Genomic DNA, 26,836 nt, shown 5'->3' on the forward strand with positions numbered 1-26,836 from the left:
GGGTAGCAGCCGCGGCGGACGCGCGGGCCGCGGCAGGGGCGCGGGGGGCCTCGCCGTTCTAGGCAGGAGAGGGGCGAGAGGGGGCCGCCGGGCTGGAGGCGCCGCGTTCTCCCCACGCGCGCAGTCTTTTTGGAAATTAATATTTAAAAACAGCCGAGGACGCAGGGGAAGGTGGGGGCAGAGGCAAGGCAGGACGCACACGCGTGCACGCAGGAGAAGACAGAACCCACCGGGAGCGTGAGCGGCGGCAGCACAGCCGCCGGCGGCCGATGTAATCCGGACCCGCGCGCCCTCGCCGCTCTGCCCGCCACCTCGATGTGGTGTCCGCCGCGCTCTCGCCTGCATCACCATGAACGCGCAGCTGACCATGGAGGCGATCGGCGAGCTGCACGCGGTGAGCCACGAGCCAGTGCCCGCCCCCGCTGACCTGCTGGGAGGCAGTCCCCACGCGCGCGGATCCGTGGCGCACCGCGGCGGCCACCTGGCCCCCGCGCACCCGCGCTCGCTGGGCATGGCCACCTTGCTGGACGGCGGCGGCGGCGGCGACTACCATCACCACCCCCGCGGCCCGGAGCACAGCCTGGCCGGGCCCCTGCACCCCACCATGACCATGGCCTGCGAGACCCCCCCAGGTATGAGCATGCCCACCACCTACACCACGCTCACCCCGCTGCAACCGCTGCCACCCATCTCCACCGTGTCCGACAAGTTCCCCCACCATCACCACCACCACCATCACCACCACCACCACCCGCCGCACCATCACCAGCGCCTGGCGGGCAACGTGAGCGGCAGCTTCACTCTCATGCGCGACGAGCGCGGGCTGGCTTCCATGAACAACCTCTACACCCCCTACCACAAGGACGTGGCCGGCATGGGCCAGAGCCTCTCGCCCCTCTCCGGCTCCGGCCTGGGTGGCATCCACAACTCCCAGCAAGGGCTCCCTCACTATGGCCACCCTGGAGCCGCCATGCCCGCCGACAAGATGCTCACCCCCAACGGTTTTGAAGCCCACCACCCGGCCATGCTCGGCCGCCACGGGGAACAACATCTCACACCCACCTCGGCCGGCATGGTGCCCATCAACGGCCTTCCTCCGCACCATCCCCACGCCCACCTGAACGCCCAGGGTCACGGCCAGCTCCTGGGCCCTGCCCGGGAGCCTAACCCCTCCGTGGCGGGCGCGCAAGTCAGCAATGGAAGTAATTCAGGGCAGATGGAAGAGATCAATACCAAAGAGGTGGCGCAGCGCATCACCACCGAGCTCAAACGCTACAGCATTCCCCAGGCCATCTTTGCTCAGAGGGTGCTCTGCCGCTCCCAGGGGACCCTCTCGGACCTGCTGCGCAACCCAAAACCCTGGAGCAAGCTCAAGTCCGGCCGGGAGACATTCCGGAGAATGTGGAAGTGGCTGCAGGAGCCCGAGTTCCAGCGCATGTCGGCGCTCCGTTTAGCAGGTGAGCTGGCTACAGAGCTGGGCGTGTGGGCAAGAGGGAACTGGAGACGGGTCCTTGGGAGGACTGGCACGTGGCTGGGGGCAGACGCCTCCCCTAGGGTTCCGCGCACTGGACTGTGACAGAGTCTCGGAGCTGAGCTGTGCGGCCTCCGTGACTGCCTACGGAGCACTTCTGTGCTGAGGGGCAGCACAGAAAGGTCGCCTAGCCGGAGGCCAAGAGACATCTTCGAACCGGCAGATCACAAGCTGTGCAAGGGGTTCTGGGTCGAGCACCCGGGATTTGGGAGGAGCGGGCACAGAATGCCTACCTGAAGCTGCATGCGGAGTTTGCAGTGCGCCTAGGTATGCACTTTGCGCTGGGCTAGAGCCCGCAGAGCTGTCGGCTGCACCCGCTCAGCGGCTTCCGCGCTCGGTCTCCAGGCTCGGGGCAGGCTGTAGGGAACCGCACTGTAGGGACACAGGTCAGAGGTCCCAGCTGCCAGGAAAGGTGTGTGGTGGGACCTCTGCGGAATGCACTGCGCCCGCGGAGCCTGCTGTAGACCGGAAATGGGGTGGGGTAGGGGAGACGCGGTGCCGAGGACCCTAGGAAAAGGGCTGAGTGACACGGGACCCCCCCCCAAGTGGAGCCCGGGACCGCCTTCACCGCTCTCGGTTGTCTTCCGAAGGCCGGTGTGAGAGGGAAGGAGTGTGCCAGTGACCCTCCAGTCTGCCTCGGGATCCCCCGTAAAAGGCACGTGAGCCGGCTTGTTCGGAGGGAGCCTGGGCGTCTGGCTCCCCTGAAGGCCTATATAGAGCAAGGGACAGTGAAGCCCAGAACGGCGCTGGGAACCCGGGCTGTGCCGAGACCTCCAGAGAGGAAGACTGGAGCAGAGGTTGAGGGCGCACTGAGCTTGACTTCTGAGTCTTTGCCCCTAGCCCCTGCTCGGCACATGCTCAGGCCCAGCCTTGGCGGAAAGAAAGGTAAAAGCCTGAATGAGGGTTTGTTAATTAACTGATCGTTCTCCATTAATTCGTCCCTGGAGGACGAGAGACAGTCAATCCGCTCAGAGCTGGGGGCACTGAGCCATTTCACAGTCTAAAATCAAAGCGGGAGGCCGCGGTCCCCTCCCCCACCGTGTGCACCAATGAGACCGTGGGACTGGCGGGCGCCCAGGACCGAGCACGCAGCACCCAGGCCTCCTCCCGCCGAGCCCTGGAGTTCCAGCACTTGGCCTCCTGAGCCCCGCCCTGCAGGTTCTGTCCGAGATCTGTCTGTGCGCGCGCCAAGGTATCCCCTGGTCACTCTCGGTGAGCCCCTCCTTGCCGGCACCTACACCTCGTTGTCTTCCGCGCACTGACTTAAACCCGCGAGCGGTACACTTCAGCATGGGATGGGTTTCGCCTCTGAGCGCCCGCTGGTAGGCAGTGCTTTGCCTGCGCACCGGGTGGGCCTGCGAGGTCGTGGGGAGGGTAGCAGGAAGAGGAAGGAGAAAGGCACCCCTCCCTCGGGGAAGGCCAGCTCCACAACCAGCTGTGAAGGCACGCACTCCAGACTTCAGCGAGAGGGCACACTGCTTCCGGCCATCTGGAAGGACAGACGGCAAGTTCCCTTCCCAGGAGACCTCGAATGCGGCTCCCTCCACCTCCAGGGATCTGAGCAGAGTGGAGCTGAGGGTGGGAGCACCCAGGTGTCAGGATCCTCACTCCCGAGGCCGCACAAGGTGCAGAGCAGGTGCTCATGAGATCCGGGAGGTCACTGAAAGGGTGTCTGCCTGGACACCTAGCAGCCTAGAAAGGCGTTTTCATGGAAAAAGTGGAAAATGAGAGACCTGAAGTAGGATATTTTCCCCCAAACTCATGGAACCTGGTTTTCAAAACTTGGAGCCAGCATCACCTATTTCATTAACTTAGAGGTTCACAAGGACGGGTAGGAGTACATCAGGGGCAGGCCAGGGGCACCTCCGGGTGCAAGCAGGGACGATCTGGTGCTGTCGGGAAAGCCACAGCCTCATTTTAAGGCACTGGATAAGCAGGAGCCCTCTTGTTAGTGGGTGGTTTTTTTGTTTGTTTGTTTTTCTTGTTTGCCTTCTTGCTTTCTTTGAAGCGAGGTCGCTTTCTAAACACTCCGATGGCATCCAGCAGGGCTCAGAGCGCCTGGCTACAGGACTCCAGCACTGCTGTTCTGGTGCACGGAGACAGGCTGCTCAGTGCGCACACAGACCTGCGGGTCTCAACCAATAGAAGGCCCAGCCTCCGCACAGATTGCTTGGCCCCAGGTCCGCAGGATCCGAACCCTCCAGACCAGCGGTGTTTGGAGAAGGGCCTTCTGCCAAATTATAGTGCAGGTGGAAGATGAGCAACAAGGGAGGGAATTCTCACCAAATTAACCACCTTAAAACTGTTCCCTCCAGTGTAAAGCTTGCTGCCCGTGCATTGAAGCACAGTGCAGTCCAGTGCAAGGTGCTAAGTGGTATAAGGCCAGCATGGATGGAAATTCATGTTTGCAAGACCCTGGGCAGGAGAAGGGACCAAGCACTGCAGGTCTGGGAGGAGGCAGAGAATCCCCAGCACCAGGGACGTGTCCCCAGCCTCTGCCCTGGGGGACCTGGAGGAGGACCTCTTGCCCGGGGGAGGGTTCCTGGAGGAGTCCATGAGAAAGTCTGGCATGACCCAACCTGGGCAGTGTTTGCCACGAGTGGCCTTGTGGTGAGATTGATTGATCAAGGCCCCGCACAAGTCCATTTGCTTTTTGTTAATTATTTACTCCGGCCGGACATTTCAGCTGTCCCCTGGCCTCAATGGGCTGCGGGAGCCAGGACAGGGTGCAGTCGGAGGACACAGCCACCGCACTTGCTCAGCCCTTGGAGAGAAGCCAGGCCTGGGTGTGGGGATGCGGGAGTTGGGGGCTCCAGGTGCAGGGTGGGAAGAGAGGCTGAGCCTCATCTGGGCTACGCAGCTGCTATAACAAAGGACCGGCAGGGCGCGACCAACCGTGTCGCCTGGAGCCTGGTGGAGGCCTGGACCCTCCCCCGCCCATCGTGGCCCAGGCTGGGGGTGGCTGAGTTCCCGAGCCTGCCTAGGGCAGTGGATGGAGGACCCTCACGCATGCACACACCCTAGCCCACTCGGAACTGTGGCCAGGGTCTAGCAGTGTGCCCATGCCTCAAGGCTGAGCAGCACCATCCCTCTGTGCAGTGCCCACTAGGGAGCCCAGGCTGAGTGGGGCAGGCACAGAAGGTGCACACAGGGTGTGACATGCACAGGCGCCAGGCCCTGAGCAGGCCAAACCTGCTTGAGGCTGTAGGAGGTGTGATAGCCATTGTGCAGTGACCTTGGAATCCATGCAGTGAGAGTGCCCACCAGAGACAAACCCCAGGGCCCTTCAAGAGTGCCTCAGAAGTATGCAGAGAGGGCCGTTAGCCAGAGCTGCTCAGCCTGCTACCCACCCTCAGGGCCCCATGATCACCCCAGCCCGTCCAGTTGACCCCAAAATGATCAGCAATAGCTCAGTCCATTTGTGTGGCAGCAAAGCCACCCTAAGCCCGAGGCCTGTCTCTGTGCTCAAGCTTTGAGAACCCTGTGAGTGATGTACCCTCATCCCCTGGTTTGGGGGCTCCCTTTCGAGGGACCCTGACTGCCCCTCTGTGGAGGTCATGTGCACCCCCTGTGGGCCCATGGGCCTGTCACCCAATGCATCCTTGGTCCTGCAGTGGCGAGGAAGGGGACACTAGCTACGCCTTTGTTTTGATGACATGGTCATGCGATTCCAACTGTTTTGACGGGGAGAGATTGTGGGGGAGGAAGAGAAGGCTGTCTTGTGCCCCTCTTGGGGGCCCAGACCATACCTGGGGTTACGTAACTGATGGAGACATTTTTGTGCCCTCCAAAGTACACCACAGTCCTAACCTGCCCTAACAAGGCACAAGCTTGGATATTTTAATCTAAATGATGCTTTTGCTGGTGTGTTTTTATTTAAGGAAAGCAGGGTCGGCAAAGGAGAAGGTGACCCGGCTGTCACAGTTCAGAGATGAGGGCTGAGGGATGCAGCGGATCAGCAGTTCCTTTGTTTCCTTGTTTCCTCTCCCGGCGAAATGACCCAAGGCAGGAGGGAGGCGGCCCCAGGCCCAGCCAAGCCAGGCCGTCTTTGTTTCCTGCATGGTGGGTGGAGCAGGGCGCGCGCCATCAGGACCCTGGACAGGGCTCGCCGCCTGTCACCAGTGCAGCAGCCCGGGATGCTTTGAAAACTTGTAGGAAGAAAGCGGTAGTCTGTCGCTGCTATTCTAGAGTGCCTGAGCGAGCACTCGAGGTCCGCCAAGGATAGACGCAGGCTGCCTCAGATCGTCGCACGGATTGGGCCGCCCGCGTCCATCTGGCTGCAGGTCTCACCTGCCTGCGTCCATCTGGCTGCAGGCCTCACCTGCCCGTGCACCTGGAGTTCCCGGTGTGAGTGGGAGCACACACACACTGCTTCTGCAGGGCCGCCCATCCCTGTGGGTATGACAGGGGCTGGATCATTAGGCTAAATCATTCAATCCCGTACCTTTGATCTGTGCTGGGGAAAATCTATAGTCATCTCTAATCTGTGAGGTCTTTAAGGAGGAGGCTGCTCAAGCTGCTTGATGTCATCATCTCCACACCCTCAGCAAGCTCAGCTTTAGGTGAGGGCTGCTCCCCGAAGTTCTCACAAGGAGCAGCTCTTCTAAAGTGCGGGTAAAATGGATTCCTGATTTTCTCATTGAAAAAAGAAAAAAAATCCTCAAGGCTGATGGTGACTCACAGCTCAAAATGGGGTTCTCTAGTGTCTTGGCCCCTGGCTTCAGCTGAAGCCACTCCTATGTGGGGTGCCCTGGGCCCCCCTCAATGCCACACACTAGAATATTGAAGTGCAGAGCTGGCTGGCAGCTTGGTGAGCAGCCTGGATGGCTGAGGGAGAGGGACGGCTTCACCTCACTGCCCACCAACGCAGCGCATCTCCCCAGTTTGTTCGACTGCAGTGACCCCAACCTGGGGCAGAAGCTCACGGAGACCACAGTTGTTAGAGGCTCTGTTTCTTGTGCTTTAGGAAAACACGAGGTAAATACTCATTAAATATGACTCCTGGATGTAAGTGAAGTGAGTGAGCACCTTTAGCAAAAAGCACATTGGGCTGGGGAGGTAGCTGAGCAGCATAAGTACCTGCCTGGCAAGCACAAGGTCCCAAGTTCAACCCCCAGCATAGAAAAAAGGAGGAGAAGGAAGAGGAAGAGGAGGAGGAAAGCACATTGTTTTCACATGAAAAATGCCAGCTTCATCCAGTGAACAGGAAAAAATTCCTAATATGAATTAAATTAGCACACAATCATAAGTGTGTCCAGCAGGTTTTAATCGTAGTGCCTGCGTGTTACTATGTAGTACTTGTGCCACATCTCCATTTCCTCCTGAGATGGTAGGAGGGGAGGGGAGCCAGCAGGTCATAGGACCATCTGACAGCTCCGACGGAAAGACACAAATTATTTATCGCAAGTCTTGCTGTGGAGCCAGCTGTGTATCTTTCCCCCAGAAGATCTTACATTGTCATAAAATTGAGCAAATTAGTTTGTAGAAGTGTTCTTCTCCTTTTGGAGCACAGTCTGGCCCCTGGTGTGTTTGTCTCAGCAGTGGGTAGCAGGAACTCAGCGAGCTGCGCACGCTCTGCTTGGGGTGCGTGGCGGTCGTGTGGTGGCTCAGGGAGCTGCTCCCCAGCACTCTTCGGCTGTGCCACGTGCCCCCAGAATTGCTTGTAGACCTAAGAAGAGAAAGAAGACACCACATGCCTGCTGTACCCCATAGCCTGGTGCTGTTTGCATGGGAATGAGAGGCTGGCAGACTGGGATTTGAGAGAGGTTGGGACCAGCAGTCCCGTGGCCGGCCGTACCACTACTTCCCCCGCTGCTCTCCAGTGAGCTCAGATGATTTATTTGCACATCACAGCTGGAAAACACGGATCTCTTGAGCCCAGCTTTCGTGGATCAGAGCTGGAACTGTCTTAGCCTCCACCCTAGGCTTCTGTCACCAGTTCAGGTCCATCTGGCCTGTGGACACAAAGCAAGAAATATTTATTACTCCACGTAAGACACACCCAACTTATTCTGCACCTAGTGCACGATAAAGGTCTTGAAGTTGGGGTCCTCCCTCTGAGACTCTGAGACACTTCCTTATAAAAACTTACCTTTGTTTTACTCAAGACTTATGAGGGGTTTTTTTGTTTTTGTTTTTTTATTGCTCTCCCTAAAGAAGCAGCCAGAGGGAATGGCAAGCAGGAACAGAGTTGGATGCGGAGCCCAGGTCTCTCCGTCCATTTGTTCACTTAAACAATTATTGAGGGGCAAGACCCATCTCATTAGCTGCGCTCACGGCTAGGGCTGGCCCTTGGGGACCGCGCCTGGAGGAGGACCCAAGGGCCCAGCCGCAGTCCTCCCGGCTCTGCTGTGCTGTACTGTGCTGTGCTGTGCTCAGTGGTGCTTAGGGCTCTTGGCCTTTCCCAAATGTGCGTGTTCCTCCCATCGTCTGACTCTACACACACCCCCAAATAATAAATTAATCAAGAATCTACATATGCTTGTCGAGAGGGGAACTTGGCATTTCCAGGCACCTGGCTTTGCTTCACCGTGGGGCGCTCAGTATCGACAGCCCCCGAAGTCACTTTCGTTTTCACATCTGGTGATGATCTCATGGTCCCAAAGAGAGGTTATCAGAAGAACACAATAAACTATGTGCTTTTCGCTTTCTTTCCTGTTGTCTCCTGCAACAGATCAATGGGGAAATTAAATAAACAGACGAAAGCAGAGCGCCACCTAGTGACCCGCACTGGCCACGGCGATTGCCGAGAGAGGAGTGGCAAGGCGGTTCCAGTATTGATGGAGTCACAAAAATCGTTCATTAAGGCAATTTAATCTTTGCTATTAAATGTCCTTTCAATTCATTTGGGGTAATTAAGATGCAGTTAAAGTGATTAAAGTCTAATTACTTATGCCAGACAAAGACTTATTTGTCACACTAATGCGGCTAACTAAGGACTCTGAAAGAAAGTTAACATTTGCTTCCGCTGACGCTACTGGAAGACTCAGTTCCTCTTTTCATCATCAATCCAGTGAGCCCTGCTAATGCAGCGGCACTGCGCGGGCCTGAAGCAGGGTGGCGCCGGTCCGGATGGGCGCCTGAGTCAGCTCCCCGCCCGCGTCCCCGCTGGCCCCACCCCTACAGTGGTCTGGAGGCCTGGGTTTCCCTGAGACATTCCAAGAGGGCGCCTCTCAGGAAGCGCTCCCTGCCAAGCTGCAGAGGCGCTGGGTGGAAAGATGGTTTTAGGTGCAAACCGTCCTTGGGCTGCAGTGAGGCTGGGCAGTGGGCCGCGGAGAGGAGGCTCCCGGTGGACAGCAGAGGCTCGGACAGGCTGTGGAAGTGTGGAAGCCTCCCCGTTTGGCTGGATGGGAACGGGCCCTGCCTAGGCTGCCCCACACTGGATCGCATGCCCCTCAAAGAGCACAGCGCGCAGTGAACTGGTCTCTTGCGGATGTTGTCTTGAGTTTCCTTGCAGCACGCCCTTCAGTCAGGACCCTCTAGTCACCAAAACCGTTTTTGCCATGGTGGACCCAGGCCCCAGTGCTTAGGACAGCTCGGTGATGAGTATGCAGAGAGGGACAGTGAGACCGAACCTCATGAACGTGAGCTTCGCCTTTCTCACAACGTTTTCTTAGGGAAGCGCCCAGCATTTTCCTGGGGTGCAGGGATCAGCGAGGTGACCAGTCCTTCTCTCCAGGAGACCTGCGCCTTTTAAGTCTGTGTGCAGCCACGACCATGAGGTGGCTTCCTCCTCTGTGCCTCCCCTGGACTTGGCCCATGCACGTCACAAGCAGAGATGCTAAGGTCAGCAAATAGATCAGCCTTCAACCCCACAACCCTGCCTTACCAATAAGTTTGCTAATTGAGTGGATATTTAGAGTTCTTACTTTTTTAGAGGATCCTGCTATGCCATCTTAAATTACCAGGGGAAAACAAGAAAGCCCTCCGGATGAAGAGTCTGCGCCGAAGACAGGTACCTGTAAGCACTCTCATGCAGTAGTCATTTGACCTTCCTGGACTTCTGTCTCCATCAGTGCAAAATGGGCCTGGCCCCAGAGTCCCCTTATGGGCACCACACTGTGACTGTGCACCCGTGCTATGGCCCAGTGGCATCCTCACCCCATCTCAGTGCAGTGCTCCGTCCCAGTGTTAGGACACAGGCTCAGGCCCAGCTCCAGTACCATCTCTGCCCAGCCTCTGCCTCAGGGTCTGGAGGAAGCAGCCAGCTAGCCAGCAGTACCATGAGCTATTGCTAAGGGAGAGCTTCCCTGGAGCTCTTACCCCGCTGCCCAGAGTGGAAAGTGCCTTGCTCTGACACATCTAGCACGCTGACTTGTTCATGTACCAGGGAGACCATGACAGCAAACCTTCTTGAGCATTTGGTGACCACAGACAGCCCTCTGCAGAATGCGTGCTGGGAGTCCGCCAGGCTCTGCTCTAGAAAACTCCCAAGTCTTCCTGCAGCCATGAGGAGATGCCAGAAGCACCCTTCCCAGGAGCAGCAGCCGGAGCAGCCTCTGTGAGGGATCCGCGGGTCAATAATGATGTGCTCCAGCACCCCAGGAGCTCACCGAGATGGAAACAGATGAGCTAGGGCTGCACTCAGCAGCACAAATACACGGCAGGAACAGTGTTAAGTTGTAAAAGTAGACCCGTGGTGGTGAGCTGAGCCAGAGTAGTGCCATTTCTACAAAGCTCAAAAGCAAGCAAGGTTAAGCAACTCCATGTTTAGGACTGTGTGTGTAAGTGATGGGAACTGTGAACAGCACAAGCGGCTTGGTGTGGAGGCGGGTGTGAGCACCTGTGTGCGTGTGTGCCCTGGGCCACTGCCGGCACTGCTGAGGAGGGAGAAGCAGCCACAGGCTGTCCACCAGGAGCCAGTGTCCTGGTCTTTGCTGGGCAGTGGCTGCCTGAGTCCTGTACTGCTTTATGTCTTTTGTGACACAAGTTGCTTCACAGGCAGCCACTTAGAGGACCCTGGGGAGGCAGAGATTAGACCAAACATTGTGGTCCAAGTAAACCTCAGCACAACCTGCTCTGAGTTGACCCTCATATAGGTCCTGCCCAAGCTCAACACCCCTCCCTTGGAACCCTGTCATGGCAGAAAGTAAGGCGCCCAGAGAAAATTCCTCAGCTTCAGAAAGGGAGGTCAGAACCCAGGGCCTCGTGCACACTGGGCGAGTGCTCCGTCCTGTGCCGCAGCCCAAGAACTGATTGTCATTTTTCGGCATATCCGTTCCATGGGTTGCATGCTCTGCACTGGAGCTCTGGTGCTTCTACCCAAAAACCCCTCAGTCTTTCTTTCTTTTCCTTCCTCCCTTCCTTTTTCTGGTAGGAAAAAGGCAAATAGCTGCTCACTTTTTTCATTTTAGTGTGTGGTTTTATGTATGTTTTGTGTGTGTGTCCTAGGAAGGAGAATGGCTTCTTTTTCGGTTGTTGGTTTGGTTTGGATTTTGTTGAGCTGGAAATTGAGCTCATTCCTTTGCACTGAGCTTCGCCCCCAACTCCTTTCTTTTCTTTTACTTTTTTGTTTATTCCTTGTTTTTAAAGTTGTGGGGTTTGGGGTTTGTTTTTGTTTTTGTTTTTGTTTTGCAATGCTGGGGATCAAACTTGGGACCTTGCACTTTCCAGGCAGGTGCTTTTGCCACTGAGCTATATCACCAGTCCCCTTTTCTTAAAAAAGATTTGAGACAGGAGTCTGCTAAGTCACTAAGTGGCCCACCCAGGGCTCAAACTTGTGAGCCCCGCTCTGCCTCCCGGAGCCCTGGGGTTGCAGGTGCGCAGGCACAGTTCTGGAGCCTGCGCCGATGGGTCAATGGTCCAGCAGGGGCCTCACAGGCTGTGGACAGCATGGGTTTCTGAAGGGCCAGGAGCCTGCCAGTCTGGTTCTTCCCCGTACAGGTCTGTAGCAGTTCCTTCCTGTGGGTGGCAAAGCTTACCCATGGCAGTGGCTTTCCGTAGCTCATGCTGGCCTTGAACTCATTAAGTGGTCCAGTTGGTCTCAAACTTGCAGTGATCCTCCTGCCTCAGCCTCCACAGTGCTGGAATTACAGGTGTGAGGAAGAAGTCAGCGCACTGGTGACTGGTGACAGTGCTTCTAGGGCTCTGACAGCGTTTCCTTGTTGCAGCTTTTTCCTGAGAGAAAAGTCAGTGTGTGTGTGAGAGCTGTTCAGAACATACGCCGATGAGTTACTTCTGTCTGCCATATGCTCCTTATCTTGCAGTAATGCAGCACGTAGACATGGCTACAGCGTCACTTTTTGGCTTCTAGCAGATGGCTTGAGGTATCACTGAAATGCAGCAGACCACATTCTTAAACGCACAACGTGAGGGGCCTCAGCGTCTGCACCACAGGAAACTCCGCTGCGCCCAGGTTACCGGGCGCCCCATGTCCTCCCCAGCTCCGGCCTGTCACTCTCTAATCCCCCACTTCCGTCTCCGACCTGCTACTCCTTCAGGCAACCACAGGCCGGCTTGCTGTTGTTACAAATTAGTTGGACTCTCTAGGATTTAAATGGAAGAATGCGCTCCCTTTGCGTCTGCCTTTTTCACCCAGCAGAAACCCCTGGAGCTCGCCTGTGTCCTGTGCATCCGCGGCTCGTCCTGCGTTCTTACTGCTCAGTAGTCAGGGACAGAGGCGGCACCAGAGGGCCTCGGCTTCTGGCAGGGGCAGGCTTTCCAGCGAGTTCTCTGTCGCGCTGCGCATGTGTTGGTTTGGGTCCTGCTGTGGTCAGGACCCCGCCGTGGTCAACCCTGTCTCAGCACTTGCTGTCCATTTGCCAGGCTCAGGCACTTGGCACTTTAAGTGCAATCCTTTTTGAGAACACAGACTCTTCTCTACGGCAGAAGCATGCTGTGGTGGCCGAGGGAATGGCACGCAAGACTCACAGGGTGCCGGGCTGCCCCTCCCGCGTGGCCAGGCTGTTCTATTCCCCAGGGTGGTGGACGTTTTGAGACAGGGTTTCCCATGATGTAGTTCACCTGGTAGGCTCACCTGGCCTCCAACTTGCCTCAAACTCACAATGACCCTCCTGCCTCAGCCTCCCAAGAGCTGAAATTACAAGTGTGCACCACTAGGCCAGCTCTGTTTTGTAACTTTTAGAAACTAAAATCATGTTATTCAGACTAGGACAGAGTATTTTAAAAAACAGCAGAATGATGGAGATAGAGTAAATCCCTCACAGCGCCACCATCCTTCCCTCCCAATTACATCATGCGCAGACACCGGCGGTGGATCGATGGACAGGAGACGCCTGCAGCTCCGAGGCAGGCGGGAGCCACGTGCCCCACCCCCACCTCCACCCCCACCCCCACCCCCACCCCCCGTGGGCGGGCGTGCCGGCCCAGCCTCCTCTCAGGAGGCTCATCTGTCCAACCAAGCCTCTATTCAAAGGCACTTTGGTTGATCCACAAACTGGCCAAACAAATTCTGATGATCTTAGACTTTAATTTTTTAAAAACTCTTTTATGTAGTTATTTGGTACAGGGTCTCTATGCAGCTCCGACTTGCGGTGATCCTCCCCCCGCACTGGTATGGCGCCACGACGCCCAGTTTCGGTAGCTGGCACGGCCTGCGGTTCTGGGGATCAAACCCAGGTCCTTGCGCTTGCCAGGCAGGCACTGAGACCACCCAGCTATTCCCCCAGCCCGATTTTATATTCTAGAAGCATCATAACTCACAGAAGCTTTCCAGGATCGCTGAGTATTTGCGTTTTGCGTTCGCTATCAAGGGCAGCTGCTTGCAGCACTGTACATTATTGGGTTTCCTCTTATGCGTGTTCTGTGTAGAAGCCTTAGAAAACAGGAAGCAGGATAATAAAACAGGCACTCACAATCCCCAGAACCCAGAGGTGATGCCTGCTTGTGGGCAGGGTTGTTCCTTTCTGGCTTTTGGAAAATACAAGTAAAAATCATGTTTATGCTTTTTTCTTTTTCACAAAATTAAGTGCGAGAACTTAGGGGTGAACGCATCTCATTAAGTACTACTTGAAAAGTTTTCAAATGGTAAAAAGTTGCAAGCGTGAAGCAGAACCAAGAAAAGCAGTGTGTGGAGTGCCCGCCATTAGCCAGCCAAGCTGCTGCCGCCCAGCCCGGCTGCTCATGGTCCCATAAGGTCCACTGAGGGGGCCGGGGACGTAGCTCAGAGGAGGAAGTGCTTGCCTGGCAAGCGCAAGCTCCTGAGTTCAATCCCTAGTACCACACACACACACACAGTCATCAGGTCCACACCCCCAGGCCTTGAGCCCTCTGTGCTATAGTGTCTTCCCCAAGCCTCATGATACCCTCTGTGGTAGTCACAGCTCAGCTTTGTCATTTGACCCAGTAGAGTCCCTTGAGCCAGTGCCCTCTGGTCTCAAGGTGTGGCTGTCCTCACTCCTCATCCCTTTGTGCCACTGGGCCCTGGCAAGCCCAAGGAGGAAGTCGCCTTTCAGCTTCTGTGTTTCCGGGTGCTTTCTTGCCCAGGAAGCTTCATGGAGGGAGGGTATGCTGAAGAGGTAGTGCCTGGGGGCCCGCACTGTGACCCTCGCTCCGCTGCGATTAATTCTGACTCCCCAACCCCCAGGCAGCACTGCCTGACTTCTTCCCAGTGAACTCTAGGCACTGTGGCTGTCCTGTGCTAAGAAGCCATCTCTGAGAGCCCCTACAAGCCCCCAGGGAGACGCCACGCCTCCTCTGTGCTCCCCTGGATCTGCTATCAGTGGGTCAGGGCTTGAGCCCCTCCTCAGCCGGGGCTTTCCCTGCCGAGCTGCCCCAGGCTTTCTGCAGCAGTAGCAGCACCAGCCACACAGGGGTGGACGCATCAGTTGTCCCACATGTCACTGACTCCTATGGCAGCCCCTGTAGCTGGACTCCCACGGCCTGGTCTCACACACACACACTTTTTTAACTTGTTCACAGAAAAACATGTCCCAGGCTTCTCAGGTACTTACTGTGTCCCAAGCCTCAAGTCTGCCACTTCAGTGGTACGGTGAGGTCTCCCAGCAGGGCGGAGAGGCTTCGTATGCTCACGCTAGGAGGGGCCTCTGCTCTTCCAGCCCCTCAGACAAAGCCAGGAAGTACACACATATGTAGTTATGTACACTTGCGTCATGCTCCGTGGTGTGTTTGTGTGCTCTTTGCTCCGCAGTGAGAACTGTGATTCCTCTCTCTTACAGTCTCCCTGTCCCCCTCTCTGTCCTCCCCCACCTCTCTCTCTCTCTCTCTCTCTCTCTCTCTCTCACACACACACACACACACACACACACACTTCTTTGGTCCATCTAGTAATATGTCTGAGTTTGTTTTGCTTTACGCATGATTTATAAAACTGCTTAAGCATTTTAGGCAGAATTCTCATGCATGCGCACATACCCACACCCCTGCTACAGTGTCATTGTGGAGCCTGTTGGAAATCAGACACACTGGGGCAGAGCCAGGACTAATGAGCCCTCAGAAAGATCCTAACACATGGTAAAGTTTTCATGGCTCAAAGTCTTCAACATGCTGGGTGTGGTGACACGCCTAATCTTAGGCTGAGGCAGAAGGAGCTCCATGAGTTCAAAGCCAGCCTGGGCTACATAGTGAGACCTTGTCTCAAAAAAAGAAAACAAATTCACAAGGAGCCTTTGCTCTGTGTGGACAGCCTACATGATGAGTGACTGGGCTTTGCTGTGTGACCCTCTGAGCTCAGTGGGGGAGAGGGTCCCACTAACCAGGATGTCCAGGGCCCAGGCTCCTAGGAGTCCCTTGGTACCCTTCCCAGGCAGCTTCCTCAAATACTGACTTCCTCCATCTGTTTCTTACAAGAGTGTGGGGTAATTCTTTCACTCCTCAAAAGTTTTAAGATACTGAAAAACTGGGGCCATCGAGATAGCTCAGCAGTCTAAAGTGCCTGCTTAGGCAAGCGCGCAGGGACCTCAGTTCAATCCCCAGCACCACACGCCACACCAGCCCACCCCCAGGGTGGGCTGAGCTGGCTACACACATACACACAAAAAAAGATACTAAAAAATGTAAAGCGGGCTCCAGCTCTGTGGCTGTCCTAGGTGCTCAGAAAGCTTGTTTAAATGTGTGGTCCATGCTCAGTCCAATTCAGTGGGTCTGAGCTAGGGTTCTGGGGGACCATTACATGTAAGCCACCTTCCAGGCTCCCAGGGGACTTTGCCCTGTTTGACTGCACCCTGAAGGGAGCGTCTGGGGCCCAGGCTCAGTCCTCAGCACCCTGGATGGTGGCTGGCCTCCCAGGCCCACCCCGACTGCCCAGCCCGCATCTTCACCTTCACAAACTATCCACGATTAAGTTTGAGTGGTGCTGGCCTGGGAGGCTGAGGCAGGTAGATTGCAAGCTCCAACCTGCCTGGGCAATTTAGCAATGTAGTGAGACCCTGACTCAATGACAACAGCTGGCGAGGGGCCCACTCGCTCCTCAGTGGGTGTCAGGGCAGGGCACAGTTAGTTACCCAGGGGCTGGCCCAGATGCCAGGCTGAGCGTCTTCTGGGTCCCAAGCGCCTGGAGCAAGACACTGCGCTGAGCTCCCCAGCCCAGCCTACAGCCGGCCCAGCAGCCCTGCAAGCAGGAGGAAGATGAGCCCTCACAGGGCCAGGCACCAGGAGCCAGAGGTCAGCTGGTGCCAGAGAGCAGGAAGCAAAGAAACACAGTTTGTATGTTTACCAAGCATTCTTCCTCCAAGTACTTCATCCCCTGAATTTTAAATTCTCCACAGTTCTTTGCAGGCTCTCATTAATTTATTATTATGGCTTCCACCTTGTGGACCCTGGGCAGGTACCATCTTTCTCCATAATCCAGTCCTGTCTCCTAGTTCTTCTTCCGGGTCACTCTGGCAACTGGCCACTGCCACACGCAGCTAGGCAGGTGTGGACTGTGCCCTTGCCCTCTTTGCCTGGGTCCTCCGCTGGGCGCTGTGACCTGTGACAGGGTTGGACGCTCCCAGGCTTCTCCAGCCTGCTCCCTGCCAGGACCTGGGACAAAAGGGGCAGCACAGCCTGCTCTGCTAAGGGCGCAGCACCGTGGAGCCCCGGAGTCCCTGCACAAATGCACCCTAGGCGCCAGCCCGCCCGTCATGGGGCTGCGGGCCTCTGGCAGAAGCTGACACCACAGCATGTGTGGAGGACCCAGGTGTGCTTGTTATGGAACCACACCCAACTCGTGCCCAGCAAGGACCCTGAGGGCACCAAGGAACGTGCCCTCCCGCCTGATGGGGAGGGGGACGGGTGGTCAGTGACTCGCACTCCCAGAAAGGGGTGCCCTGGCAGAGCCTGGACTTAGCCTTGGTGAGGGGGAGCTCTGGAGAAGAAGGAGGGCAGCAGGTGGGGTGCACGGCACACGAGCGAGTGGGCAAGGAGCCGTGTGCCACACACTGCATTTGCCACCAGCCGCAGTGCCCTGGCAGGTGTACCCAGGCCGTGGGAGCAGCGCAGGGCCGGGGCCAGGTGAAATGCAAAGAAGGGCAAACTTCATTAACTAGAAATTAATTGTAGAAACTGTCAGATGACTTAGTGGAAAGTCGAAATCGCAGATGATTTCTAAAGGAATTCTATTTCATAACTTTCAGTTGCTATGAATATTCTGAAGTAATATATGCAGCTATTAATTATAGAAATGGGATCAATAAACTTTACAATTCACAATAGGCCCGTGTGAGGTGAAAGCGCGTAATAAGCACATAATTCCCGGGGCACTGTCTGCTGACGGCTGTGTGGAGCGTCGTCCTAACTGGGGTCCAGTTACCTGTGCAGGCCACTGAGGAGCATACTCAAATGAAAGATTCTGATATATGCGAACCCCTGTAGGCGAGGCGCTGGCAGAAGTGTGAGAATTTAGAGGTCCATATTCCCTTTCTTTAATTTAGAAATCAGAGCAGTCCAGCTGACCTGGGGAGAGCAGGATGCCCTCAGCTGCACAACCAGGCTCCTCTGAAGTCATAGCTCAAGGACAAGCTCAGGCTGGCCAGGGTCCCCCCTCCCCCCCCCGCACCCCTCCAGCCTGTGCCCAGAAAGCACGTGTGTGGGGGTGGGGAGCAGCACAGGGCCCAGCTTCCCAGGCATGAGGGTCCCTCTGTCATGACAGAAAGGGAGGAACACCTTTTGAGGAAAGAACTGAGATATTCAATTGTTCCACACAAAGGACACTGGAGTCCTGAGGGGGATGGCTCTCCACTGTCCCCATCTGTGCCTGAGGACGCTTTGGGTCCACCCTTTCCTGTCTCAGACCCTCGTTCTGTGGAGTGACCCTGCAGCCCCAATGATTTGCACCCTGATGGTAGGAAGATGTGGGTCTGCCCTGGCAGCACGCTCACTTGGTACACAAAGCCAGGAAGTAGGACAAGGTCAGGGACAGTCTCTTTGGGCTTCCGCCTGAGCCCTGTGCCTTTCTCCCTCATCCACATGGGGCCAGCTGGCTATGCTCTGGGACACTAGAGTCCTGCTCCCTGTCCCGCACCGCGGATGGCTGTGCCCATCTTCCCTTCTGTCCGGCCCTCCTTCCTGGTGGCAGATGGTGTCCTCACAGCCTCACGTCACCTGACCTCTCCAACCATCCACCTCCAGACACCTCCTAAGTCTCGAGGCGTCACGGGAAGGCTCTCTGGGCTGCTTCTGCTGGGTGAGCCCATGATGATTCCCTGCAGAGGTGTCCCCACTCCACTGGGTGCTTCATACCTCCGTCACCCTGGCTGCCCACAAGTCTTAGACAGGCAGTGAAACCTGCTCAACCAGCTTGGTCCTGCAGATTTGTTGCCCCCCCACCCCCAGTACCTCACCACTCCCCAACAAGGGGTCAGATCCTTGTAGGGCCTCAGCCGGGGCCATACCCACCAGAGCTCACACTCACAGGCAGCTTTGTTCTTGGCGTGTGGAAGCTGCTCATCCACACGCGTCTCCTGGAGCTGACTTTGACAGGCAGCTTCATCCTGGGGGCTTTCAGAGCTCAGTCGGCTCGAGTGGTGACTGCCTCTCGTCCTATGCCCTGGCAGGAGTCATTTGGAAATGTGCGCATACCGTGCCACATACCCACTTGAGCTGAGTCAGTGGGCCTTGATGTAGTCACAGGCTGTGCAGCCAGTCATGGTCAGTCCGGGGCTCACCCACCTCCATCCCCCAGGAAGCCCATGCCCCTTAGCAGTCAGTGGGCTGGCTCTAGGGACCATTCACCCGGATGCTCTGGGAACCTGCAAAGGTTCCTGCGCTTCAGGCTGGGAGTGGGTGTATGGGGTCAGCCTGTGCTGTCCTGGTGGGCATTGCAGGTGCTTGTCCCAGGCTGGGGACAGAGAGCAGCCACTGTGGGCCTCCCCATCCAGGCCTGGGAGAGCATACTCCACAGCTCACCTGACCCAGGCTGCTGGCCTGTTGTCAGCCTTACCTTGGCTTTGGCCTCCAGCTGGAGACTGGACGCTTCAGATGGCAAGACAGCTTGGCCCCAGAACTCAGCCGATGCCCTGATTGCTCTCTTGACTGCAGCAGTCCTTTGGAGGCAAGGCGCAGGGCTGGTTCACTGATCCGCCAGCCCAGAGTCCCTCCGACTCAGCCCAGCCTGGACTCCCAGGACGCAGATTTCCTCCGCTCCTGGAGCTCTCTGTGCAGATCTGGAGGCTGGGGCTCTCCTTGAGGACTCAGCATCTGGGTGAAGGAAGTGGCATGTGGTCTGTGACATTTTTTTGGTCAGAATTAAATGCCAGCTCTGTTCACCCAGTCCTGTGCAGGTCTGGGGCACCTTTATGGCTGTGTTTACCCCTCCAGGGCACTGGAAACCAGCCAAAATTTTGTAAAGGACTATGACAAACTAGGTACAGGTGGGACTGCACTGCAAAGCCCCTTTCCGGAGAAAGCAGTGTGGCCCTTACTTCCTCCCCACTGAAGGGACACCAGCAGCCTGCAGGGTCCACACGGCCTGCTGCCTCCGCGGGGGGGCGCTGCAGGTGCTGGTGCTGGCTCAGAGGGGCTGCTGTAGACGGGGCAGGACACGATTCAGTGGAATCCCTTCATTTGACCAGCAGGAACAGACCCAGCTTGGCTGACAAGTTTCACCTAGTCTCCTGACTCTTAAGTGACAGGACCAGAGCACAGCCGGGTCTCTGAGAGGTGCCCTGGAGGGAATACCTGATCACACCTGGCGCTGGGGACTGTCACTGGCCCAGGCCCGGGCTTGGTCCCAGTCTGCAGATCCCGGAACAAAGACACCCAGAAGGTCAGGAAGGTTAAACAGAGTGTCTGCAGCTCCGGGAGGGCTGCCTGGTGTCGGACCTGCGCCACACTGTGTGAAGAGGAAGATATGTACAGTACAGAACAGCTCATGTATGCAGGGGCAAAGCATCCTTTATTTTTTAATGTATTTTTACTAGAATGTTAAGAAGACAGACAACATATGCTTCAAAGTAGTGGCTTGGGCCAGGGATGTAGCTCAGTGGCACAAGTGCCTGGCTGGCAAGCACAAGGTCCTAAGTTCAATTCTTGGTACCAAAAATAAATAAATAAATAAATAAATAAATAATGGCTATCTGCGCTGGCTGGTTGGTGGGCGAGCTTCCCCAGGTTTACCGACTGAGCAAGAAACTTACACTTCCGTGCCTGCCTAGAAGTGGCAGCTGTTGTCTTCACAGCTGAGAGCAAATGCGTGTGACCCAGGACCTGCGTCATCTGGGCCTGACTGCGAGTCGGGTGTGGAAGGCGGAGTTGGGGCTGCCTGTGCCTTCCCCCACGTGACCCAACAGCCACACACACTGCTGCTGAGGATCATACAGCAGAGCCATCCTAGGCCACTTCCCTGGCTGTCCAGAGCCCCAGACGCCCTGCAGGCCGAGAACTGGACAAACCCGTAGTGTACAAATTTAATGCAAAAATAGAAACCCAGTTTAAAGGAGTTCAGAGTACATGTGGCTTAGTGGCTGTGAGTCCGGGGCGCAGAGGCTCACCTGGTGGTGGAGGAGCCGATGGCTGTTGCAATGAGATGGCAGGGGAGTGCCGTCTGTCTCTTCTGTCAGGTTCTGTGCGCGCCGGGTGGGCTCAGAGGCCTTACGTGCTCTCTTCCCAAATCCAGAGAGGACGGAGAGGACACCCAGCGGAAGAGTGGGCAGTGGCTGCAGTGGGGAGATGACCTTGGAAGATGTTGAGCAGACGTGGGAAACCACTGCAGGGCCTGCAGTGGTGCGTGGGAGCTTTAGAACCTGCATGGGCCTTAGGACCAGGTCTGCTCGTTTCAAAAGGTGCACGTTGCTGCCTGCGTGGGGTCTTACTCACTTCTCTCTTTGCTGGGACAAAATACCCACCGCCCTCATCTTGATGCCGGACTTCCTTCACCCAGACGCTGAGTCCTCCAACCTTGAGCTCAGTCTCCTGAAAAGGCTCCGGACACCAGTAAAATGGAGACAGATCTTCTGCCAGAGCACAGCACACAGGCCCTGGAGTCCAGCTCCCATTGGAGTCCTCATCCCAGCTACACCTGGAGGGCCACCCTCCAGTGCTCACACGTCAGCTTCTGGTCTCCCGAGCTCCCAGCAATGCTGCAGTCAAGTTCCTCCCCAAGCATTCCAGGGCACCGCCAGCCTGTGTCTCCAGACCCTTCCAAACATCACCAGGGAACCAGCCCAGAGGCTCTCAGACCACAGGTCAGAGGGCAGCATCACAGCAGCGACCGCCTCTCTGGCACCAAAACCTGTCTCAGTGACTTTCTTCATTGCTGGACAAAGCACCCAACATGCACAGCTTAAGGGAGGAGAGTTTTATTTTGGCCCAAGGCAGGATGGCCTAGCACATGTGAACAGGAAGTGGGATAAGAGGAGGGAGGAGCCAGGGAAAGAGAGGCACCCTCCAGCCTGGTCCCAGAGACCCCCTCTTCCTAACAGCAGCTATGAGCCCCCATAATCCTGTGACCTTCCAGAAGCCCACCCTGAGTGCAGGAGGCCCCGGGCACGTCCTCACATAAGCCATCACGTAGTTTCCAGATTCAGTCTCTCCTAGACCAGCCTTTCTGGTAATAAGAAAGTGTTTTAGTAGAAACAAAATCGACCTCAGAAGGTCACAGCAGCTCCTCGCTGCTTCCTCTCACCCCTCTGCTCTGATCTCAGTGCAGACCAGGAACCTGTCAATGCCCAGTGTGCGTCACCAGTCTCACCCGGAAAGGCTGCTCTAACGAGAGAAATCCCTGAATAAACAGCTCTGTGACCAGAGAAGCAGGAGGACCCATAAGCTGGAAGTGTGGTTGCACTTTCCCCGGCTAAACATAACTTGTTCGATCACCAGTTAGCATAGCACTTCCAGGCTGCCTGCATCTCACAACTCAACGCCCACAGAACAGCTTTCAAGGTCCTGCAGGTCTGCCTGCCCCCGCCCCCTCCCACCTGCCTGCCTGCCTGCCTGCCTTCCCTCCTTGGTTTGGTTTAGCTTTCCTTTTCCTCTCTTTCTCTGCAGTCCTGGAGGTTGAACCCAGGGCCTTCACTTTGAACTGTATCACCAGCTTTTTAATTTTTTTTTTTTTTTTTTTGAGACAAGATCACACTAAGTCACTAAACTGCCCAGGCTAGGGCTGGGCGTGAACTTGTGATCCTCCTGGCTTGGCCTCCCACAGTGCCAGGTTACAGGCGCATGCCACCACAGCCAGCTGGATTCCTCTTCCCTGGACAGCACACGGCTCTGCCCTGGCCAGTGAGTGAAGGACGCCCCCAGCCAGGCCAGCCATGGAGGCCTCCTGCTCGGCTGCCTGCCCATACTCATTTCTTCCATCAGTGTCACACGCTGTCCGGGCTCTACTGCCCTTCCCTCTGCTGTGCGCTGGACACCCACTCCCACTGAGGTCAGGTCCCCAGCCTCAGGATCTCTTCTGGCCTCTGTCACAGAGGAGCCTCCCAATGATTCCCTGCTACTGCAGCCCCGTCCTCAGGCCCGGCACACAACACTGGTTCTCACAGAAACCCCAGTCCTGTGACAGGAACCCCAGTCCTCAGCAATTCTACCTCAGCATGGCAGATTCACAACCGGGGTCTCCCAGAGGCCCTGCAGTGAGGGTCCTGCAGAAGCTTCTGGAAGTACAACTTCTTTGTTATGGTTCACCTCCCCTCCTCTCCTCTGGCCAGCAGGACTGTGGCTGGCCATGTCTATCTCCACACCCCATTCTCCGCTCTTCCTTGGCAGCTGCACCATCCGGGGATTCTCCCCAGATGTGAGCACACCTGCTCACTCAGTAGCCAGCCCCCACCCCTGAGGGTTCCAAGGTCCCCTCCCAGCCCCACCACACAACACAACCAGGCTCCACCCAGGCCGTGACCCTGTGGAGAGCTCAGCTGGAGACCTGGGCAGCAGCCTCCTACCACAGCACCCACGAGACCCACAGGCGTCTGACCGAGACGGGCACTGGGTTAAGCAAAGGCAAGAGTCAGTGCTACCTGCTAGGGCATATGAATTTTGAGCAGGAGCCCATTGTCCTCTGTTTCCCTAGATGTTCTACACCCATGTCTTTCAAATGACCTTGGAGGAATACTCACTCCTTGGTGCCATTTGGAAAATGCTGCCCAGGCTGCTGCAGCCCATGGGCTCCTCGAGGGCCAGACTAGCAGCACGCAGCCGTCCTGAGCAGGCAGGGCTTTTCTTCAGCAGCGCCTTGCATGGTGGACAAGTCTAGCCAGCACACGTGATAGGTTTCTTGGTGCAATAAAAAAAACAGAAAAGATTTTAAAAGGCCTTCATGGACTCAGGACACAGAGAGGACCAACGGCAGGAGATGAGGATCCGCTGACCCGAGCCGGGAGCCTGAGAGTTCCAGGACTTCTGCCGGGGGCGGAGTTTGAGGGGCGGGGTCAGTGACGTATAAGGAGCTGATTGGAGGTAAAGGGAAGTGGTATCCAGGGCTGGAGTGAAGAAGGACAAGGTGGCCATTGGGAAGATAAACTGTTGTTCTGGGATTGAGCCGTGTTGGATCAGGACCATGATAATTTAGCAATGTGTACTCAGGGCAGAACCTATCAGCACCCCCGGACCTCATCCCACGCGGAGGTCCCTACTGCCCTCGGAGACCCGCGTCTCCATCTGTGGGCTGGGAGAGCAGTGCTCCTATCCAGCGCAACGCCAGGCACACACTGAGCACTGCCCCCCGCCCCCCAGCGCAGTATCCCTGAGCCCTCCAATCCGACTCTACCCTCCGGAAAGTGCTTCTCCGCCTGCAACTGCCGTGGTCCACCTCGGGGCCCTGACCGTGCTTCCTGGCTGCCTCAGGCTTTCTGAGATTGGAGGCTGGGGCCCTGGAGCTTGCTGCAGGAGACAGGGGAGATGTCCACGAGCTGCTGTAGAGTTGGAAGGATGCCCTCAGCCACCCACAGGTGACTCCCAGGGGGAAGGTTGGGATCAGAGACCCTGCCTCCCATCTCCCAGGCCTCTTGTCCCCTGGCTGGGAAGTCCCACCCACTCCCTGGGTAGCACAGCCTTTGGCTAAAGAGTTCCCAGCATGGATCTCAGCAGGAGCAGCCAGGCATCACGCTCCCAGCAGCCACAGGTCTGGGTGACCCAGGCTCTGCCACCTCCATTTACCCCACACCACACCAGAGGGGCTTCACTGAGCCCACACTGAACCATATGGCAGCCTTGCCCCAAACCCACCTATCACCTGCTTCCCTTCAGCCATCCTAGCTGAATCTGGGCTACCAACCCCAGCCAGCTGGTAGTCCCTGTCCTGCACACATGTGGCCCCTTTGCGGGTAAGATGCCCACTTCCTGCGTGGCAAACCCCTGTCACCTCTGAGAGGGCCCTCAGCCACATGGAGGTGACATTCTGTGGCCACACCAGGCCTGGCATGGGTGTGAGGGAGTGACCAGGCAGCAGGCACTGGCGCTGCCCAGCTTGCTCGGGGACCTGATTCAGTTCCCAAAGAGGGCACCCACGGGACTGTCTCGCAGGTCAGGACACAGATGGTGCCCTCTGGCTGGCGTCCCGCACTCAGCTCGTGGGATGCGTGCTGCTGCCCAGGTGCTGCTGCCCGGGGTGGGCTGGGCCTCCCGTCACCCATGGCATGCACCAGGGAAAGTGGCAGGAGGCCAGAGCTGCAGACACTTTCTGCTGTGACAAGTGTCCCCGGGTCCCTGGGACTGGCTTCGGCTCACTTTCATAATGCCCTGACCCTGAGTCTTGGAAGTGGGGGGAAGATGCCGCAGAACCATCACAAGCTGCTGGAGAAGAGAATCCCCACTGTTCACCAGTGTGCTTGCTCTTTGAAATTTGTACATTTCCTGTGTGCTTTATAGTGCATATAATAAGGTCTTGGTGACATGTGTGTGATTTATAACTATACACTAGAAGGTGTGTCCGCTCAGGACTGCCCTGGTGTTGGGGATGGAACCCAGGCCTCCAGCTTGCTAAGTACCTGCTGGCACTGAGCTGTTGCTGGTCGCTGACAGATCGCTTGCTCGGGAGCATGCCCTGTTCCAGAAGTATCCCAGAGACCCTGTGCCTGAACTCCAAAGACTGGAGGCGTCTTCGGCTTCCACCACTGCTCTCAGTCATGTCTGGGGCTGAGACACCTTGTGAACTGGACACTGATGTGGAGGGGACCCCAGGGCAGAATCCAGTTAGTGGGCGAGGAATGTGGACCCGGAGAATGTTCTAGCAGCTGACACCACTCTTGCTGTGAGACAGGAGATGGCAGAGCTGTCCCCATGCCTGTGTCAGGCCAACAGTGGCTACCCCTTGGGAATTAGGACACAGTTGTTTCTAATGCTATGCCTGAACCCCAATCCTGTGTCCCTTGATGGGGGAAGGAAGGCAGCAGCTAGCAGCGTGGCCCACAGTGCTCTTCCGTGGAGGGCAGGGATGAAGAGAGGAGTAGAGAGGCCAAGCCACCTCCAAGGCAGGTACAGGATTCAGGACAGGTGCCCAGGACAGCCAGGGCCAGGAGGGCCCCGAGAGCGGTGAGGGAAGGAAAGGTATCCCAGGAGCAAGAGGGGAGCACAGACAGCACCCTCATGACTGGCCCAGCCTGGACGCAGGGAAGAGGGGCTCCCACCGTGACCTCGGGCCCCAGGGAGGACTGCAAGCCAGCAGGGAGGCCCATAGACGCGGATTCATAGACAGGCTTTCCGGGAACCCAGAGAAAACCAGGCAACAGTATTGTTCTTATGGGGCCTTTAAACTTCGAGCTGGGCTCTCAGCATGCTAGCAGCAGACTAAAGCCTCTGGGGGCCACAGCCACCTCCCACTGAGAGGCAAGGTGTGGTCAGATGGTGTTGGCACTTAAACTTCCTACAGTGAGAGCCGCAGTGCCACCATCTGCCCACCGTGCCCCCTGCTCCCAGCACACGTGGCCCAGTGCTCTGGCCACTGGCCACACAGTCCTGGCATCCTCTTTCCTGAGTCTTTACAAAGTGACCAAAAATACAGTGACTGTGGTTGCAGAGCACCGTCCAAAGAAGGGAGCTCATAAAAACGTGACTCTGCATCCTCACCCACCTTGGTCACCAGATCGGGTCCCATGCCAGACCTGACATTTGGGCAGCCATGGCAGCACAGCTAGAGGAGCTGCTTCGGAAAGAGGCAAGCAAGGTAGGGTGAGTGTGTGCGGGAGAGAATTGGAGGGGTTCACAGCAAGGGGTCGTCCTGTGACAATTGAAATACTTAGACGTTCACCAAATTTCCCACCATACCTCATTCCTTGCATGTGTAAAGTGCCTCAGTTAGCGTGAACTTTTACGCATGCTGCGTCTGCCACAGTCCCACGAGGTAAGTATTCTTAAGGTCTGTTTGGCTTTGTGCTTTGTTTTTGCAATGCCAAGCTGCCCTGACCGCACAGCCTTCTCCCCTCACCTCCCGTAGTGACGCCATGCCCAGCACATGTTTTTTCTATTCTCCAGACAGAAAAACAAGTTCGGAGCGGTCAGCTTAGTTGGTCCGAGGCTTACAGATGGAGCCCCGGCAGCAGACTGAGCCTGCGAGGCCGGGAGAAGCCGCGGTGCAGCTGGCCCGCCCGCACTTGCAGCAGGGACCTGCTCTAATGCTGTCCCTATTCCTTTGCAGCGTGCAAGAGGAAAGAGCAAGAGCACGGCAAGGACCGCGGCAGCGCTCCCAAAAAGCCCCGGCTGGTCTTCACCGACGTCCAGCGCCGAACTCTGCACGCGATATTCAAGGAGAACAAGCGGCCGTCCAAGGAGCTGCAGATTACCATCTCGCAGCAGCTCGGGCTGGAGCTCAGCACCGTGAGCAACTTCTTCATGAACGCGCGGCGGAGGAGCCTGGACAAGTGGCAGGACGAGGCCAGCGCCACCTCCGGGAGCTCCTCCTCCTCCTCGGGCACCTGCACCAAAGCATGAAGGGAGCCACGAACTCGAACCTCGGTGGAAAAGCTTTAAATTTAA

General features: G+C 56.7%; 1 protein-coding gene across 1 annotated transcript; it reads left to right on the forward strand.

The window, feature by feature from the left end:
- The first annotated feature begins 252 nt into the window (after positions 1-252).
- On the forward strand, positions 253-26,836 carry Onecut1 (one cut homeobox 1). Its single transcript, XM_004638988.2, has 2 exons — positions 253-1,457; positions 26,499-26,836. The coding sequence occupies exons 1-2, from the start codon at positions 350-352 to the stop codon at positions 26,789-26,791; spliced, it is 1,401 nt and encodes a 466-aa protein (XP_004639045.1). The 5' UTR covers positions 253-349; the 3' UTR covers positions 26,792-26,836.

The sequence above is a fragment of the Octodon degus genome, unplaced genomic scaffold (genome assembly GCF_000260255.1).
Source record: "Octodon degus isolate 3935 unplaced genomic scaffold, OctDeg1.0 scaffold00105, whole genome shotgun sequence".
Taxonomy (NCBI): Eukaryota; Metazoa; Chordata; class Mammalia; order Rodentia; family Octodontidae; genus Octodon; species Octodon degus.

Excerpts from the sequence above, each read along its gene's own strand:
- Onecut1 (XM_004638988.2), top strand. The coding sequence starts at position 350 with ATGAACGCGCAGCTGACCATGGAGGCGATCGGCGAGCTGCACGCGGTG. Across the intron at positions 1,458-26,498 it reads GTCGGCGCTCCGTTTAGCAG|CGTGCAAGAGGAAAGAGCAA; the intron begins GTGAGCTGGCTA and ends ATTCCTTTGCAG.